Source organism: Gavia stellata, chromosome 12 (genome assembly GCF_030936135.1).
Source record: "Gavia stellata isolate bGavSte3 chromosome 12, bGavSte3.hap2, whole genome shotgun sequence".
NCBI lineage: Eukaryota > Metazoa > Chordata > Aves > Gaviiformes > Gaviidae > Gavia > Gavia stellata.
Window position 1 is genome coordinate 12,553,842 of NC_082605.1, and position 19,228 is coordinate 12,573,069.

Consider the following 19,228-nt stretch of genomic DNA (forward strand, 5'->3'; position numbering starts at 1 on the left):
AAGTTAATCTGTACCAGCTAAGCCTGTGCTTTACTCCACTCTGTCAGTATTGCCCCATGAGTGGGAATAACCTGTTTTACCCACAAGGTGAGATTTCTTACAGCATTAAAACTGATGCCACAGAGCCTGTCCTGTGGCACTCAGGGGTTAATTTCTCTGAAGATAGCGTCTGCAGATTCAGTTCATGGGGAAAGCTGCTATACCCACAGCATCTCTAATGCTGGGATTTATTCAGGGCTTGGCAGTACTCTCCAATTTGAGAATCCTTGTTTAGCTTCAAAAATAAATTTAAAAAAAAGAAGTGCTGAATTGTAGATCATACAAAGACTAATGCTCTCAACCCTGATCCCTTAAAATTGACGTTCTCCACACTGCATTTATGTTCTGGTTCTGAATTTATCAAAGACAAAGCGTGCTGGGACACCCTGGCAGTTTGTCTAATGCTAGGGAGAAGGCAGCCTGGTCCGCCGTGGTGCCAAGTTCACGCTCAGCTCGGCGGAGGGCTGGGGGAAGGGAGAGAAACGGGGGGGCTGTTCTGAACCGAGACTGCCCGACACGACCTGTGATTTTGGTTACAGTCCCGTGCCTTTTCATGAGCCTTGCACCTATCCTGCCTAGATTTTGAAGAGAGCTTTCTCTGACCTGCAAATATGGCCTCGCTAACTGATTGCAAAGTAGCTCACACAGCCCAAAAGCAACATACAGGTCTGTAACAAGCTCAACGCTTGTACCTGTGCGTTGTTTACTGAAGTGCAGACCTGCCAGCTAGTATTCATTGTCTACTGTCAACCAGCCACGGTTTGAAATGAGCAATAGAGCACAGAAAGCAATAACTTGCCTGTTCGATCCTGGCTTGTTTGGTAAATAGAGATGTAGTGAGGATTTCAGAGTTGCAGGGAGACGAGTTACAGTATCAAGGGCTAAAAAGCAGCTGAAACAATAAGACTGAAATCAATCGCTACCAAGAAAGGACAACAGCTTTTGCTGCAAGACAAATTTAGCAGAGCTATTTTTTGCCATGCTACTTTCCCCATGACTTTCTCCGTGCACTATCTAAATACCACCCAGCCATGAGCCAACTGGCAGCCATTGGGACTCTGCTCGGGCACACTGGGCAGGGTTGTCCCACCCAGGAATGTCCCCTGCCAGACCTGCTTAATCAAAAGGTTTTTTTCTTAATTGTGTTGCTGGGAAAAGAAGGTCCTGGTCCGGTCTGGTAGGGTTTGAGTGTGCTACAGTTCCGTGCGGATGTACCCTGTTAAAAAACAAACAAACAAAGCCTACCCTTATTTCAAATAATCCACCTGCTGCCACCCATTGAGCTTGTGCAAAGTGGGTATAAAAAGCTGTCAGCTCTGGAAGAGTGGTATTTCCTTCATGCCTTGTCAGGAACAGGGACAAATCCACTCTAATGAGGGTGGCAGTGCCATGTGGCAATGCAAAGGAGCAAAGTAAAAAGCAAAAATCTCTTTAACTCTGTGGGAAAGCTCCCTTTGGACAGGATGACTGAGAATTGGAAGTGCAACCCGTGGGGAGAGCTGACCCCGAATGCAGGAGTTCGGGATATCTGGTTTGCAAATGACCTTTTGGTAGATTAATTGGTAAAACATCTTGCCAGCGTCTTAAAATGTGTTTCCCACTTTTTAGAAGCATTATTATTATTCATTTGCCGGTTGCTAAAAAAATTATATAACTGAAAAATCTGTGCCAAGATTGCTTTGGAACAGAGAAATGCTGTACTCCAGCGCCAAGAATCTCACAGACTAAACAGAACCCACCAGGAGCCCTTGCTCTATATGGGAACTCGCGTTTATTTTAACATGTAAATAAATTGGGTGAAAAATGGCTCTTTTAAATCCTTTTTTTTTTTTTTATTGATGTGGGTTCCCAATGGGTGGTCTGCATGGAGGGAAACCTTTTGAAGATAGCTTGAAAGGAAGTTGTGCCTGTCCCCCAAGACATTCGTCAACAGCATGGAAGGAGTAGCTACATGATCCAGCTTTCATCTTCTTTTCTTCTTGATGCCTAATCTACTGTTAGTGGGGAAGAATTAGGACTGTCTTTCCTGAGATTAATTGATTCGATTGTTTTCTCAAGCATAAAAATATTCAAGGGGCATGTATGGATTTTGCAATGTAACTAGCTTGCTTGATGCTGCTGCAGTGTGCTGGGCAAGGCTCCCTGCCCAGAGATCAAGAGGTGGGTCATTAACTTGCAGCGCTATTTGGAGGGGAACAATCAGGCGGGTTGTGCAAACTCTCAGGCAGGGCAAATGAAACCGTCTTTAAGCAAATAGAAGAGCAAGAAATGAATGGCCTTTGTCAAGGAAAAAATGGAAATGTTTTCTAGTTAAACAAGCTGTCATTTAGGACTTAATAGCATGTGCGTGTTGGAGAGCCAACCCACATGCCAGCCGTGCTTTGGAATAAATGGGCAGGGAAGGGGAGTGTGCAGTTCCACTCCAGCACTGGCTTTTTCATTGAAAACCCTGACATTTTGAATTGGTGCCCCAGCTGTTTTAAAGCTGGAACTTGGATCAGAAAGTTAATGCAATTTCCTCCTTGTTTTCATCTGGGAAAAAATAAAGTTTGCACGCTTTTTTTAAATTTTATGGTACTAAAACAAAAGAAGAAAATTATACATATGCTTTTAAAGCTAAATTAAAATAGCAGGGAGATTGTCCTTGGCTGCTCTCCTCTTCCAGTGAGTATGAAACTCTAGCTACCATTAGTGGTATCTTAAGTTGTATGTGGAAAGCAGAAAAGAGGCCCTTCTCTGTATTTAAAAGATCAGCAGCATATAGGTCAAGTGAACCAGTGAGACCCTGGATTAACTCCAGCGAAGTCCATGCAATTTTTTCTGCAGTATCTGAGCACTGATACTGGTTCTATGTCATGCCAGAATAAGTCTTTGGAGACCAACTCTGATGCTAAATAAAGTCACCTCAATGATACTTCAGGAAATTATCTGCTCCTCAGGAAAGATGGCACAATCTCAGTGCAACACTGCAAGAACAACAGTTACAAATTAGTATAGGGCCTTAAATAAAATCCCTTAGTGCTGGATTATAAGACTCCTTAGAGGCACCATAAGTTGTGCCTCACTGATTATATATCTTACATTTATATTGTGATTTTTCACCCCATAGGAAAAGAGATTAGATGACAGGAATCTTTTCACCCATCACCAAAAGAAACTCTTTTGCAGAGGAACTCAACAGCTGCTCAACCATCTACGCCAGCTTTGTGCAGCATTTTCAAATCATTGATCCCAGAGGCCGGTAGAGAAGGGCATTCCCTTCAGCTGTCTTTTGCTTTAATATTCTTGAGGACTGGGAAGAAAGTGGAATACTGTTGTGTATGAGCTTTATGGAGAAGGAACTGGGCTCCGTATTCTTCTTCCATGGGCCTTAGCTTCCACAAGCCGCTCAGCAGCAGCATACTGATTTTGTGATAGGAATGACAAAGCTACCCTACTCCAGGCAGCGTGGGAAGTGACTATGGTATGTGCAGGTTTTCTTACCGTCTTGCCCCCTTTCATTACATGACGTCCCAGGAGACACTTACATTTCTAGTCTGGCCACAGTGACTGCCGTTTAGAAATGCAGCCTATGAAGAGCTCATTATTTTGCAACACAAACACTCAGATGGGGTTTTTTCAGCATGTTTTCATGAGCAACATGATGTTCCAGGAAGACTTTTAAGGAACTGTAATTCAGAGCCAAATTCAGCAACAGCATAAGCATAAGCATAAGAAATGGACAAGTCTTCTAAAGCCAAAAGGATCGTGTTTGTATCCGTTAGAGATGAATTGGCTCTTAACTTTGACAGAAACAGTGTGCCTTGTTGGACAGAATTAAGGACTGCTCTGATATGTACCAGGTCATATTGTTTGTCATCTCTGGAGTACAGAAATTTTAAATGGCTTCAGCAAGATGACTAGTTCTCTGCTCCCCAGCAGTAAGGCACAAATAGTTTTAGTATAGAAAATTGCCTGTTTCTTTTTTTTTTCCCCTAACCAAGACAACAAACAATATAACTCTGTGTGTGCACTATCCTAAAAATATCTCAGCTCTGCAAATGTGTCTCTGATGTGGGAGGAGAAGGCTTTCAGTTTGCTGCACTCTTTGTGTGAGACAAGTGAATAAAAACTATCCAGCAAATGCTGAAAGAAAAATTATTTTCCAAACCTTGAGAAGGAATAGGGAAGCTGACAGATTTGTGTGTTCAGGACAAGACTCCCTTTTGGTAAGAGAGAGGCAGAATCCATCTGCAATCTTAGGTACATGCTCTGTACATAAAACACCAAGGGTAGAGAGATAATTCTGTTGGGTACAATATCTAATGGTTTTATAATGTGCCTATTGTCATGGGAAACCCAGTGTGCTCACTGTATCTGTACAGGTGGTGTGAAGGAAGGGATGCTGAGGACTACCCAGACAGAGAAGAGCGGTGAAAAGTTACTAAGGATAAGCATGTGTTGAGCTATATGTCAGATCCTTAAGGAACATAAAGATGGAACCAGTGGTGGGGGTGAACCCTCTCCTTTTGGTTCCTGTTGCTTCCCATCTGACATGGAAGTAGTCCTCCTGGCAGAGCCTTAGACCATAGGCTGGTATCAAATATTCACAGTGTAGAGCTTGTCAATGCTGCAGAGCAGGTTTACTCTGCACTGTGCCCCATGGTCCTGTCTCCTGGTGGTCCAGATCACGGGCTTAGCTGGAGCACTCCACAGCTCCCTTCCAGCCTAAGCACTGCTTTTTCTTCTTGTGGAAACCAGAGCTGTGGGAGAAGATAAGAGAGATGGTGCACAGCTAAGGCTCGGTCAGATGGACATTGAAAAGCTCACTTTCAAGGTTTAGCTACAAAATACACTGCTGCACAGCAGCTGACCTAGCTGGCAACTTGATCGGAGTCAAGGTAGCGTGGCAAATCCTGGGACAGCTTACCCTGCTTCTCAGCTAGCTCAGGTGTCTCTGTCCTGCCTTTACTCCCCATCTGCATGCAAAATGAAGAGTTCGTACATGTGGAGGGCAGACACTACTGGATGCCCTCCGTGCACCAGACTTGATTTGGCTGGGGAATGGAAAAAGATAGGGGAAATAAAACCAGAACAGGCTCCCTTGATGTGATGAGTCTGTTCTCGGGCCAAGGAAGCCTCTTTGTTGAGTAGAAATCTGCACGATGCACTGATGCACTCGGCGCTGATTCCTGTGTGTTTTTGTTCTGCGAGTGAAACATTTGCTTTACATGGTACCAACAATACAGTCACAGTCTGTTGACTTTTCCAGATGTTGATTGTCCTGCTTTGAAGCTTCTTCCTGTTGTTTTAGTTGTTTGTGTGTCTGAATGGTGGATTAGATGTACTGCTTGTTAAACAAATAATTAAACATCGGGAGCTTTGAAATCCAGTATGTTTAATTAATGAGCTTTTCTCACTTGATGAAAAGGATGTGTACTCGATTCATTACAAAACAAGTATCTTTTTTTCAGTAGTGAACTGTTATGACAATTTGAAGTGTTTACTAGTTCATTAATATTTTTTTCATTAAACCTTAAAAAAACACCCAAGCAGAAAATCAAGGCTTCACACAACATTTGCTATGTAAACCCATTATTAGTGTCGTCTTGTGTATTGTCTCACCCACATTCTCCATCTATGTGCTTTCTCCCATCTCCTCCTCTGCAAAACTATGCTGCCTTACAGTCTGGGATTAGAGTTAATTATTACTTTTAGATCTTGCAGTAACTTGGACCAGAGTCTGTGATGATGCCCTGCGGTGCTGGGTGCTGTACAAGCGCAAAAAAAATGCACTTCTCGCTCAGACGAGTTTCAATAGATCTCGTAAATACAGGCATCAGCCATAATTCCTTGTGACACCACTTAATTAACTGCTGCACTGACTTCCAAAACTGAAACACTCCTGAAAACTGTGTCTGCTTCATCTTGTGCTTTAAGTATAAGTTTTATCTCCAATTCTGGATGCATTTCATATGGGGCAGAGAGGAAAGCAGAGGCAGACAAGGGTCACTGTCTCCCAGTCTTTGGGAGTTGGATGTTAAAGTAAGCTACTGAAGCGGTCTCTTCCCATAGCAGCAGGATCACAGGGCAGGCTGTGGACCACCAGAGCAAGGTCCCCACCTGAGCAGCTACCACAAACTCAGGAAGATCGCAGGAGAGGGATTAGGTTGGCCCATTTGCACCTTGCACACCAGAAGAGCCATCCAAATTTCTGTCACCAGCATCTCCCTCCTGCGGGCTCGAGACCCAGCATTGCTCCTCTGCGTGGCCCACCTGCAGAGTGAAAGCGTCTATGAGTTCTATTAATTACCTTTTTTTTCCCGAACCCAGACAGTTTAGCAGCAGGGAGGACATACTATTTTCATGTCTCTCTCCAGCAGCATCGCCTGTTAGGGAGTGAGAGCAAAAAAAGGTGGCAGGTAGCTGGGCTCACCTTCCCGCATGCTGTAGTGTCCAACACCAGTGAGGAGCCCATCCCGTCTCCAATTTGGGGCAGAAAACAGAGGCAGAGGCCTTCAGAAATAAAACTAATCTTTCAGAAAGCTAATAACCACATAATATTCATGTAAATACCTCCTTTTCCAAAAGGCATTTAGGCATTTGCTTGAAATGGACTTGTCAGGCTCCAATAAGCTTATTGATGAAGGGGGCAGTGAAAGAAGAGGGTCTTCAGCCTGAGCTTGGTTGTGGGCACCAACAAAAATCCTTCCTTTGCACACCACTGCCTCCACTGTAATGTGGTGCTGCCTGCCGCTGCTGTGAATCCAGCGCTGAAGCAGTAAAATCACCTTTTCTGGCTTCCAATGGATCCTTTGGGAATTGAATCGCACCCATGCTCCAGCTTATTAAATCAGACCCTACAGTACCGAGCCTTGCCGATGTCCCCTTCTGAATAATTAAGAAGCATCCTTTCGATCACAGAATCACAGAATCATTAAGGTTGGAAAAGACCTGTAAGATCATCAAGTCCAACCATCAACCCAACACCACCATGCCCACTAAACCATGTCCCGCAATGCCACATCCACACATTCCTTGAACACCTCCAGTGATGGTGACTCCACCACCTCCCTGGGCAGCCTGTTCCAGTGTTTCACGACTCTCTCAGTAAAGAAATTTTTCCTAATATCCAGCCTGAACCTCCCCTGGCACAACTTGAGGCCATTTCCTCTTGTCCTGTGACTAGTCACTTGGGAGAAGAGACCAACACCCACCTCTCTGCAACCGCCTTTCAGGTTGTTGTAGAGAGTGATGAGGTCTCCCCTCAGCCTCCTCTTCTCCAGACTGAACAACCCCAGTTCCCTCAGCCGCTCCTCATCAGACTTGTGCTCCAGACCCCTCACCAGAGAGCATGTCACCCCACACATGCTTGTGATGGTGTCCTCACTACAGTAAAAATGGATCCAAACCATCCCCTTTCCCCCAAAGTTGGAAATCTCAAAATATGTGAAAAGTGAAGATCCAGATTCTGCCTGGAGAATTACTGCTCCCCAGGCAGATTTCTCATGTCCTCTCTCTCCGTTTTATGGCTTTCCCATAATAAATAGGGAGCAAAGGCTGAAAAAACAACATAGCCCATAATTTCTGCTCTCCCATGACTGTAAGCTTTAAGGAACAGCACTGAAGTTGGTAAATTTACAGCAGCATAGCTTCAGCTTCAACATCTGACCCTGCATTTCCCCTGTCACCTCATCTTCTGTAGCAAAACGTTCCTGCTGAAGCTCTGAGAAGCGATTCAGTCCACACCTGAGCATGCAGTGTCGGGCTGTGCCTTTGTCAGGAGGGTTTGGCACTAGGAAAAAGAAATATGTATAGTGTGTGGCTTATATAAAAGTTGGTGGTTAGAACAAAAATGGTGCAAATATCTAAGGGTGGACAAGGTGTGCTGCCGTGCTCATCCATCCCCACAGTGCCTTGGAGGGCTGGGTGTGTGGGGACAGGCACTGCCAGGCTCTCCTCTTTGCTCTGTTGGTCTTTAGTGTATTTAAGGACAGATTTCTTCAGCTATGATGTGGCCCCACAGCCCTAGCAAAAAAGCATCGTGCTGGTGGAGACCCAGCACAACTCCCCTTCCTTGTCTGAATGAATCTGCCCAGCAAGCTCAGAGCTGGGGTGCTCATTTCTTCAGGCAGTTTCCATTTGGCCGTTACTGAAGGGAAGGGAGTGTCAGGTTGCACTGAGCTTTTTATTTACATTTTTTTCAGCATATCTCCAGTCTGACCAGGATGCAACATTTTTTGAGGTGTGTGAGCCAATGCCAGCTGAAGATTCTGGCTGCTTTGGAGTCGTTTTCAAAAGCAAGCCCCACTGCACAAGAGGATATGGGATTTGAGGAATGTAGGAACTTGTAAAAGTGTACATTTGCAGAGCCACAGGATCCATTATGCAGGCAGAGTGATACCTACATGATGATAACGCGCTCCGCAGAGCCCTCACACCCTCAAATATTTCATCACTGAACCCTCAGCTTTGTCTTCCTGAGCAGCCAGTCAGTATTCTTCCATCCAGAGAGGTGTGTAGCTCTAGAGGATCTATAATCATAGGTGAACTCATGCTCCGAAGTCATGCTTTCCAACAGGATTGACTGATCATGAGTTACTGTTCTTGTCTCTACAGTGGTAGAGCTGCAGTCTGAGCAAGCTCATGCAGAAAATACAGAGGACAGAACTTGATAGCTATTATATATTGGGCCAGATCATCGCAGCTTTTATTCAGACTTTCTTTGAGCAAAGTATGTTATTTTGCAGTGGTGTGTTTGGTTGGAAATGGAGGCTTAGACCTCCTAATTCTAGATTTGCAATTTGAAAAGATGTGGTTTGGATTCTTGTTTTTCAAGGTTTGCATCTAGGAAAGGGTGCCCACAATTATCTCAGTACATGCAATCCAAAACAGTCAATCACTGAGCCACTGCACATGCATGATATGAGCAGTGAACCTCACAAGCTGGATGTGAAGCCAGATAGGTATGAAACCTATTTGACAGTTTTTGAAAACCAAGTGTGTCACGTGGATGTGCACTGGCAATCACAGCTCTTTACAGATGAGCATCTCATGGTTATAACCTCATGCTGTCCTGTTGAAACCAGGGGCCCCAGAGGAAGTGTTATGATGAGGAGCTCATGGAACTGTGATTCTCATGACACTTCTCCCTTGGGTGTTGTGTCACTTGGGTGTGGAGCAGCCTCTGGTTCCTTCCAGTTCCCAGGCGCAGGCAGTTCCCATTCTGCTGCACCCAGTGTCTTGCCACTGGCACTGTGGAACCACTACGTCAGATTCATTCACACCAAAACCCAAAGCAAATAGCTTTACATCAAGGATGAACCTGACCTTTCATTCTTAATAGGTCTAAAGGCAAAAGATCAGAGAAAAACATGTCAATATTCTTGACTGTATTGATGTTTGGTTGTGCATGTATCGTCCATCTAATAGAAGAGGTCTTAGTTCCTCACCCTGAAGCTTTCTCAACTGGGAGATTCAAACTTGCAATAAACTTATTCTCTGGTGGATTAAGTTTGGTTTCTTGGAGGGGAAGAGGGAAAAATAGTAAAATAAAAGAACATAACATAGCAATGCCCTCTGGCTAACCTTGTGCACGGGTTAGGTATAGTATCAAAGCAAAGACTTGCATGGCCTTCCTTTACCATACCTCAAGCATTGCTCTGTGCCATCTGAGTGGGGAACAGTAGTTTAGTAATTAAAAGCAGGGTCAAAAGGTGGGTTCATTAAGTTATTAGTAAAAAACCCCAAACCCTGCAAAAATCCAATGAGGTGCTTGTTACAGCTATTGCACAGGTATTTCTTGGCTTCCACAATCATAACTCTGACTATTATGAGCAGTATCATTGTTATGTGGTAGGACCAGGGGATTTTCTCCACACTGAGGACCAAGGAGGCTTTCCAGACCTGCCTCTGTCTCATCCAAAAATAGAGCAAAGCCTCACAGCCCCACAACAGGGAGTCATGGCCCATATACAGACCTGGGCCACGGGGGCTTGGTATGTCTGCTTGCTCAGCTGTCTTACACGGACACTGTAGAGAAAGATATACTAGAAGCAAGTGCAAGCAGCACTGGAGGAAAAAGAAATGGAAGTGCAGAGTTCTGCTAAGAGAAAATTTTCCTCTCTCTGGACTATTCAACTCACATTAACCTGCTAAATTTGAAGTTTAAATATTAGGCAGATAACACATTTGAGGTCCACAAAGTGAGTGGACTGGACATGTATAAAAGTTGGGAAAAATTCACTTTCCATCTGTAATAAAAATCAGTTTAAAGTTAATAGAACCACTATCCACACACATGGCTTCACTTCTGTAGATTATTGCAACTTGTATTTTAATTGGCTCTTCAATTTGTTTCTGGTCACTGATCCACGGAGAATGCTTGCTATATTGTATTTTGGCAGGAATTGGAGTGTATGCATGGAAAGCAGAACTCATAATATGTTATTTATAATTGGCCAGCATGACATCTATGGGTTTATCTGGCAGACAGCATGGCTGATTGCAGTGTTCGCTGTCAAGAGGCCCAGCTCTGGAGAGCAACAGGCAGGACAGAAGAAGAGCAAGTTTGGGGTTCAGTTTTTCTTACACGGAGTGTATTTATTCCAGCATTTTATTAGAAGTTCTGCCTGATTTGGAAGGTGATTTTTTTGGATGGCTTGCAAAAAAATTAAGTTTAGACATACTGATTTCTTCTGGTATGACTATTGACAGCAGATCTAACTGAAAAGCCTTTACTTTTCCGGCTGAGTAGACAATGCCTTTCTTTGCTGATCACTAGAGGGGGTACCATCCAGCATGTAAACAATTGCCAGGCACTTCACATCCTTTGAAAAGTCCCTTTGTGCCTTCAAGTATGCCTAAGTGCCCACTGGAGAAGGCCTAGGGAGAGTCACATAAGGAGGGAGATATTGTTTGAGACTCCCTATACCCTATCCCATGTGGATGGGATGTGTTTTCCCCTTCAGAGTTTTCCTTAACAATCTGCATGGAACAGAAACAAGCAAGGGGACTGTTTCTAGGGAAGAATCCTATTTGTGATAGAAAATAACACATATGTGTGGTCAGGTAAACATGCAAACTGCTTCCCCAAGGTGGTATCAATTTCAAGCCTTTGCAAGCTCAAAATTGCCTGGGACTGCGTTTGTGGCGATGCTGGCTCCACCTCTGCCAGGGATGCCACTGTTCCCATAGCAACTCACCATCTCCCATTTTAGTCTTTCCCTTCCCTTTGCTCAGACAAGATAATTCCCAGATACAGAATGAGCTAACAGCGTCCAGGTGCAGTACAGTCTGCATTGACACTTGTTGAGGAGGAGCATGCCACTTGATACTTTCCCACTGCAGGCTGTTGTAACCATCCTCACTTGGCCTCCTCTGCTGAGAGCACTTCACCTCATAGTAGGGAAGGTTTCCAGCCCACCCAGTGCTCTAGAATAGCAGTGAGAAAAGGCAGGACTCTGCAAAGCTCATGCACATCCAGGCACTGGAAAAGGCTGTGTCCATGGCCCATTAAGTTTATAGTGACCATATCCAGTCTTCAGAATTTTTCCGTTTCTTGCCAAGACTCTACACAGCAGTTGAGTCAGTACAGTGAGCCGTCAGACCCCAGTGGCTATGATCCCTGGGGCTTGCAGTGACCTCCCATCCCTACAGCAAGGCAAAACAGGCCCTCTGCCCTCCTCACCCTGATGTTGAAGGCTACAAGAGAGTAGATCAGTACTCTTAGTTTTGAAGAGCAGGTAGAAACACAGGAGAATATAAGATTATATTTTTTAATCAGATCATGGACAATACGGCATTTGTTTAAACTGCTCTGTGCAGCTTCCTTTGTATTTCTGCAGCACTCTTTCTGTTGAGAGATGACTGCAGGAGAAGGTCAAGTTGGGACAGTAACAGTCCACCAGGCACGTTTCTGCTAAAGCCTTTCTCGATTGCAACCACTGCTTCGAATGACTTAGATGCATGCTCTCCTTTTCCCCTACAGTTGGCCATGGGCAGAGTGAGGGTGATCGTATGGTTGTCTCAGATTTCCACGTCTTCATCAGGGACAGCTTGCAGCACATTGATCTCATGAAGAAAGAGCACCCCGAGCTGCCCATTCTCATTCTGGGGCACTCCATGGTAAGCACCATCCCTTTACCCCTCCTGGCAGCACCCAGGACACGTGCCACAACACAGTGGTACTCTTGTGGATGGCAGGAAATAACTCAGCCCACAGCAGAAGAAACAAAACTACAAGCAACCTTCCCTTCCACTTCATTGACTGACTGATCTGCCAGCATGCCTTACGCCACGAGGTCTGTCTTGAGTTTAGTCAGTCCTTAACTTTCCTGCCTGGATCATGGCCCTCATTAGTGTCATTTGCAACAATGGGTCTATTTTTTAATAGGACCGTTCGTTCACACCAGGTACATGATAAGTTCCACCACCTCCCTGCAGCACTGGGCTTCTCCTTTCGTTTGAAAGTAACCAGGAGGTTAAGCCCTCCAAAGCTTTGTGAGCGGCTAGGGGATGAAGCATGAAAATACCCTGTAGCCTCATTCTGTTAAACAACCTAACAGGAAAATGTACCAGGGATTAGGGCTGCAAAAACAAAGACACTGATTTGGTGAACAGATCTGAAGTCTGATTCTGACAGCACGGGCCAAATCCCTTTATTCAAGCTAGCAATATTCCCACTGATGTCATTGATCTGCTCTCCCTGCCTTCCCGGAGGAGAGGAAAATGAATAAGTACTTTGGGATTCAGGCCATGCTCAGATAAACAAGTGGTCTTGCATAAGAAGGCATGGCATGCTCTGAAGTGCTCGCTGCGCTCCAAAGCCGCTGTAACAAGGAGCTAATTTCCCAGTGAGGTCTTTGAGATGCTTCTCGCTGCTGCTCCATTTAACAAGCCCCTGGTTCTTCGGCAGCGTGGAAGTTCACCAAATATTTCCCTTGGCAACTAATCCTCTGCAAACTTTCCCGAGCAAGCCAGCCAGGTCCCTTCTTTCCCCCACCCCTCACGCCATCAGCCACTGTCCTTATGCAGGAGGGCTCAGACTGGCTGGCATTCAGCTCTAAACCATGGGCTGGGTGTTCGCTGTCAGGCCCTGGGCACAGCGCTGAGGGGCTGGAGGGGCTGGGGACACTGAAGAGGAGAATATTTAACTTCCAGTAATTAGTGAAGATTTTTGCATGCCGGATGGCAGCATTGCTGTTGCCCAGGTTACCAGTGCCACAAGCATGGAGCAAGCCTGGCTTCACAGCATCTTCCCGATGCAGCACCAGTCTGTCACGCTGATAGAGCCTCAACTTATTTTTCAGGTCCCACCTGAACTACCACTTCAGACATTTTCTTCTTAGTCCTTTTAACTGAGGAGGACACAAGGCATCCTAGGGACTTGACGGATATTGCACGGAGAGCTAAGTTCAGTGTGATGTGAGGGTTTATAGCATGAGAGCAGAAACCAGATCTCTTCTCCTGCGCAAAAATCAGCCACTTCTAGTGCCCCTACTCCTCCAGCCTTCGTCACTGACCACGCTGCACTCTCACTGGAGCAGAAATAATTTGCTTGTTTGGACTAAAACCCTTCCAGTAACAGGATTGCTGTATAAATGAGATGTTGACACCTGTATTAAGATGTGGGCTGTTATTTTGCATTGCAGGGGGGAGCCATCTCCATTCTGACAGCTAGTGAGAGACCCAGCGAGTTTTTAGGCATGCTGTTAATCTCTCCTTTAGTGGTAGCCAGCCCAGAAGTCGCCACTCCCATCAAGGTAAGAGCAAACCTGCGTTGCACCTAGTCACCTCATTCTTCCACTGAAGAAGCGTTAAGACCTCTAGCCTTAAAATGCAAAACCCTGCTGAGATCTCTGCCACCTGGACACCAGTCAATGCTTTTCTTCTAAGTGCCTCCCCCACAGTCCCACCTACTTTTCAAAGGGGAAGTGAATCCTGAAGTCATCCAGTCCAGAAAAACTTATTTAAATGAGAGTCATAGAACGATGCTACCTCGGGAGGTGGTAGCAGACTGTGCTTTCTTCACCACACCCTGTGGCAGCCCACACAGTGCCGTCCTTTCCCTTCCTCTCCTACAGTTTTCTTCCTGACTCATACAGAGTCTGGTACAGTTGCCATACAGGCTGCTGGCTAAGTGAGGCCAGGGTTATTTTTGGCTTTTGGGGGATGACCAATTTCTAAACAAAACTAGAGCTCTTGAGTCCCAGGAATCCTCCATGAGCCTCAAAGAAGGCTTCCAGCTAAAGCATCCCTGCCCCAGCAGTGTTCCATTTGGCTTGGTACCGAGGCTGGTTCTTGTCCAGATCATCTCCTTCAGTTTGCATTTAGGCTTTACCCACCCCCCGTCCATTCACATCTCCCTTCCAGAGCTATTTCTGATCCAAATTTTCACTGCCTGCTCTGCCCTTCCCCAGGGAGGCTCTGCAAGGCAACTGACCCTCAGCTCTCCCTTCCTGTCTGAATTTTTAAAAGAATAAAGAACAATCCTAAAAGAAGCTGGAAGCAGAAGAAAGGACCAGCAAAGCCAGCAGGAATGACAGAACATTCCCACAGGACTCATTCCTTTATCCTTTCTCCCTAGACTCTTCTCCTAGGGCTAGCTTCTTGTTTTAATCTACTTCTAATCTATTTCTCCTGCCTTCTTTCCTTCTAAGAGAAAGGAAACAGACTGCCTCATCTTTCAGTATAATCCTGTCGCACCTTGTGCTGTAGCCAAAGCCATCTACTGACCCCACAAATCATTACAAGCACCAAAGGGTGCTTTTTAATCACCTCACTCTTCCACTGAAGGAAAAGCGTTAAAACCTTTAGCCTTAAAATGCAAAACCCTGCTGAGATCTGCACCACCTGGATGCCAGTCAATATTTTCCTTTTAAGTACCTCCCCCACAGGCCACCTACTTTTCAGAGGGGAAGTGAATCCTGAAGTCATCCAGTCCAGGAAAACTTACTTAAATAGGAGTCAGAGCACCAAAGGGTGCTTTTAGGAGGCTGGTAGCTAATTCTTCACAGGTAAGGCTATACCAGACTCAGCATAAGCATCCCATGAGCACCAGTGCCCCTGTTTTTTCCTACTTTGGAGAGGGAAAAAGTCTAAATATTAAGAAAAAAAATAGTACAGAGTCTGAATCTGAGAGACGCTATCAGCCTTCTATTTCCAGTTGAGTCAAGGAAAATATGGAAAGATTTTCCGTCTTCTAGAGCTATACCTTTTGCTAGGTGGTAAACCCTTTCTGAAATAAGGACTCATCAGTTCTGTGGGAACTAGTATTACTGTAGTCTGGTTTCTTGCAGATCTGTACCACATTGTTGCTTTATTTCAGTGTAGGAAATCCTAATCTGTAACTGAAGTATTTTGGAGGTGTTTATACGGTCTCTTTCCTAGAGAGTCTCTCGCATGCAGTAATACAAGTGCACAGTGAGTTTCTTTCTCTTTCAAATCTATTGTTGCATCTCAAAACTGATAAAAAAAGTAATTATTCCTGAAATATCTCTGCTCTGTCAAATTTAGTTGAAATCAGTCCTGGAGTTGAAATGGTATTTTCAAGAGGAAGGAGTGAAAATAGGCAGAATATTCCTGCTTAAGCCACGTTTTCCCATAAAGCTGAGCTGAAAACGCTTGTGTGCTTCTTTTTCCTCTGAGAGCCAAAAAACTTTTCATTGGTGTTTGTGCCTCTGAAGCATAAAGGCTTTGGTTTTCCCTTGGAACTGGTACGACTTCTCGGCCCTGGGCCATTTCCCAAGTGCCACTGCATTCATCCCTTTGCTGGGGAAGTTTCCAACTGAACAGGAATTTACCTCGGCCTAAACAAACGAGGGCTCAAGGCAACAATAACAGTGGGGCAGATTACACACTGGGCCCTTCAGTCTGTCTTAGAAATACCTTCCCTCGCTGCTGAACCAGCCCTGGCAGCAGCAGAAACACAGTGTGTTTGCAGACTATGTGCAGGAAAATCAAATTCTGCTCTTTGCAGAAACACAATTTCATCAATGCCCTGTAAATCCTGTGTCTTGATAGAAGTATCTACCTACTTGTTGCAAATTCAGTGAAGAGGGATGGATCTTGCTGCATTCCCCTTTTTCTTCTCAACTGATCTGGACAAAATTTGGCTCTGAATCTTCAAAATTTCAAAGGATGCACAGAGATGGGAGTCGCATATCCTGGCAAAGAGCAGAGTAAGGGTGAAAGAGTATCTCCCCCTACATTTCTGCTATTGAATGCTTTGAAATCAGGTGGGCTGGACAAACCCTTGGGAAATATTCCCTAGTGATTAACCCTATGCTAATCCTCAGCCTGTACCTTAAATACTAAGTACACAATGTCCTCTCTTTGCTTTTTGTGTTTTCCATTTGGCCTCTTGCTGATTTATTGCTTTCCAATCCGACTGGACATCACGTTGTTCCAGTACCTGAGGGTCTCCCAGTCATTCAGGCTGAATCTGCACCCAGTAACAGTGCAGAGGACGGTTTTTAATGGTATAGTCAAACCAGAAGAAAGTATTATATTAAAAACTCTTATTTTGGCTTTGCTCTGGTCTGTCCAGTTTAGCAGAGATGTTAGTCATCAGGTTCAGACAAATATATTTAAGGTGGCTTGGTATCCAGGTATGGAGACACCATATCTGATATCTCCTTGATCATATCATATCAAATCACATCTGACATGTCTATGTACAGGGCCTGGTGCTTCTCTTGTACAGCTGAACACCAGAAATTACTTCTCTGATATCACCAACCCAGGATGGTACGTGCTGCTATGCTTGTGGTCAGAAGCCAGCCCTATCTCTGTGGCAGTTTAGCAGTCAGCTTGTGACTGGGTTTGGCAAAACTCCAGACATGCGCAAAAACTTCAAGAACATTTCCAAAGCATGTCACGGAGGCAAGGTCATCAGTACGCTCTGGGATTGGGATGATAAGCATATATTAGAACAGAAAAACGGCCATACTGAATCTGACAAAACCTGTCTAGCCTGTCTCCAACAAGGAAGAGCCTGAGAAAGAGCATATATGTAGTTCTCTTTTCCGTGTCACACCTTCCCTGCCTTCAGCATATCATTAGGCTGATGTATTGTTGCTCATGTGAGAGGAAGATACAAATTTATGCTCCTTCTGCAAAATCCCTATTGCAGATCCTTGGTAATATAAATAGTCACACACATACCAAGCAGACATGGAGCAGAATCCCCATCAAACTCATGGCTGCTTCTGGAATTTAAGAGTGTGTCAACTAACTTCCTTCTTCAGCCAAATTGAAAAGGAAGCAAAGCCCTCATATTCCAAAAAACATGCCATCTTTTACTCTTTTATGTGTCATCCTGGACCTAAATACCTGTGGCCTTAATACCAACGTATTGATCTTGTGGCCAATACTCTAAATAGATCTTGAGAGAGCATCAGCTAACCTCTCCTGCCAAGGTATTTCCTCTTGAATCCGCAATCATTAGGCTTAAGAACTCAGCCTAGCTCTTAACTCAGGCTCCAATTTTAGGGCAGCCTAATTGCCTTAGGTTGTCATGATGATCTTTAGAGACAGGCACTTCCAGACCATTGTTTGCATGTTAGAGGTGTTCTGGGGGGTTTCTTTCACTCCCCATACTCCGTAAAGAAAGCCTAGGACAATTACACTTCTTCTAAGTTAAATACCTCAGTTAGGAGTCTAAAGTTGCTTGGCATATACCTGGGTCATCCTAAGTGATTTCAGAGAAGCAAAACTGTTACAGTGCTGTGAGCACACAGAGGCCATAACCTTGCCTAGGATTCATAGAGGTGCATTGCCCAAATCATGACTGCCTGGAGTTAACACAAAGCAAAAAAAAACCCCATTCCTGCTTGTTTGCGTCACAAGCTCATACTTCCATCGGTGTGGATATGTTATTTTACTGGTCTAACTCCAGAGACCTCAGTAGAAATTAATTTTGCTGACACAATGTCATTGCTAGTGAAGGGCTCAATATACTGGTAGACAGTGACGCCGGTTCCTAGTCATACCCACCCAAGGTACACACATGTTCTCAAATCTGCTGTGAGTCTTTACTGCTTTTCACTCCTGGATGACTTTGACTTCAACCTTGTGTTATTGCTCTAATATCATAATTACTCTGTTGCGTATCATTTGTGATCTGAAATGTCATGGAGTGCTTCCGAAGTGATTACGTATCAGCAGAAACAGAGAACGTGACAGCCTACCTACACGTGTTAGCTGTGAACACAAAAGGGCCATAAAACAGACCAACAAACACTAATTGCCTATGTTCTGACTTAAGTGGTGATCACAGTTAAAGACAGCCATCAAAGATCAGAGCAGAACCCTGGTATCAACATGCTTGTAGTGCTATTGAAATGAAAGATGTTACCCTTTCTTCTGCCAGCGGTTTTGAGCCTGGGCTGCTGAATGCTTTTTTGTTTCGTTCCCAGGAGACAAGTGAGCAATGGATTTCCTTAGCCACTGCATGCACGTTTTGCTGTTGTTTATTTACAGGTTCCCCAGAGAATATGCTTATCAAAAAGAGTGCAGCCTAGGCAACTACTGCAAATTGCACCAAACATCACTTATGCATTACAGCCTGAAATCAGAGCTGTGGCAGCAAGGAAAGGGCAGTAAAACAACAAAACCCAGCCCTTCCAAGGGCTGGAATTGGCTTTTTCCTATCAAAGTGCTTAACTGCAGCCTTTTTAGAAATTAACTTGAGAATGAGAAAAAGGCAAAGTACAATGAAGTTGTGATGTTGCGTGCGGACAGACAGCTGATGCCATTTCAGACTAGCACACCCACTCCCTGACCCTGGGAGCAGTTTAAACACTTTCTCTTTAAGAGAAATGTTTTAAATATAGGGCAGATCTTTCTCCAGTGTCAGTTGTTTCTTGACGATTTAACTTCCATGCTGATTCCCATCAGCTCAGGATTTGGCCCTCTATGTTGTCTCTCTTGCTCTAACTAGGTCTTTAACTGCTTGCTTTCCTTTCCTACAGGTTTTTGCAGCAAAAGTGCTCAACTTTGTTCTCCCAAACCTGTCGCTGGGATCGATAGATCCAAGTGCAATTTCCCGGAACAAGAAGGAGGTGAGAACCTTAATGCCATTTAAAGTCACTGCATAGTTGGTATCTCGTCCCAGTCCTGCCATTTCTCTTAAAAAAAAAAAAAGTGTTTTGCTAAATCATGAGGGCAAGATCTATGCTGGTGTAAAAAGGTGAAACAACTCTGAAGT

The 19,228-nt window shown here is 44.6% G+C and overlaps 1 protein-coding gene across 1 annotated transcript in view; it reads left to right on the forward strand.

Moving 5' to 3' along the window:
- MGLL (monoglyceride lipase) overlaps window positions 1-19,228 on the forward strand; it is a 66,780-nt gene that overhangs the window by 36,725 nt on the left and 10,827 nt on the right. The window contains exons 4-6 of the mRNA XM_059823070.1: window positions 12,008-12,144; window positions 13,671-13,781; window positions 18,993-19,082. Of these exons, the coding sequence (XP_059679053.1) occupies window positions 12,008-12,144; window positions 13,671-13,781; window positions 18,993-19,082 (338 nt within the window). The remainder of the gene's footprint in view (window positions 1-12,007; window positions 12,145-13,670; window positions 13,782-18,992; window positions 19,083-19,228) is intronic.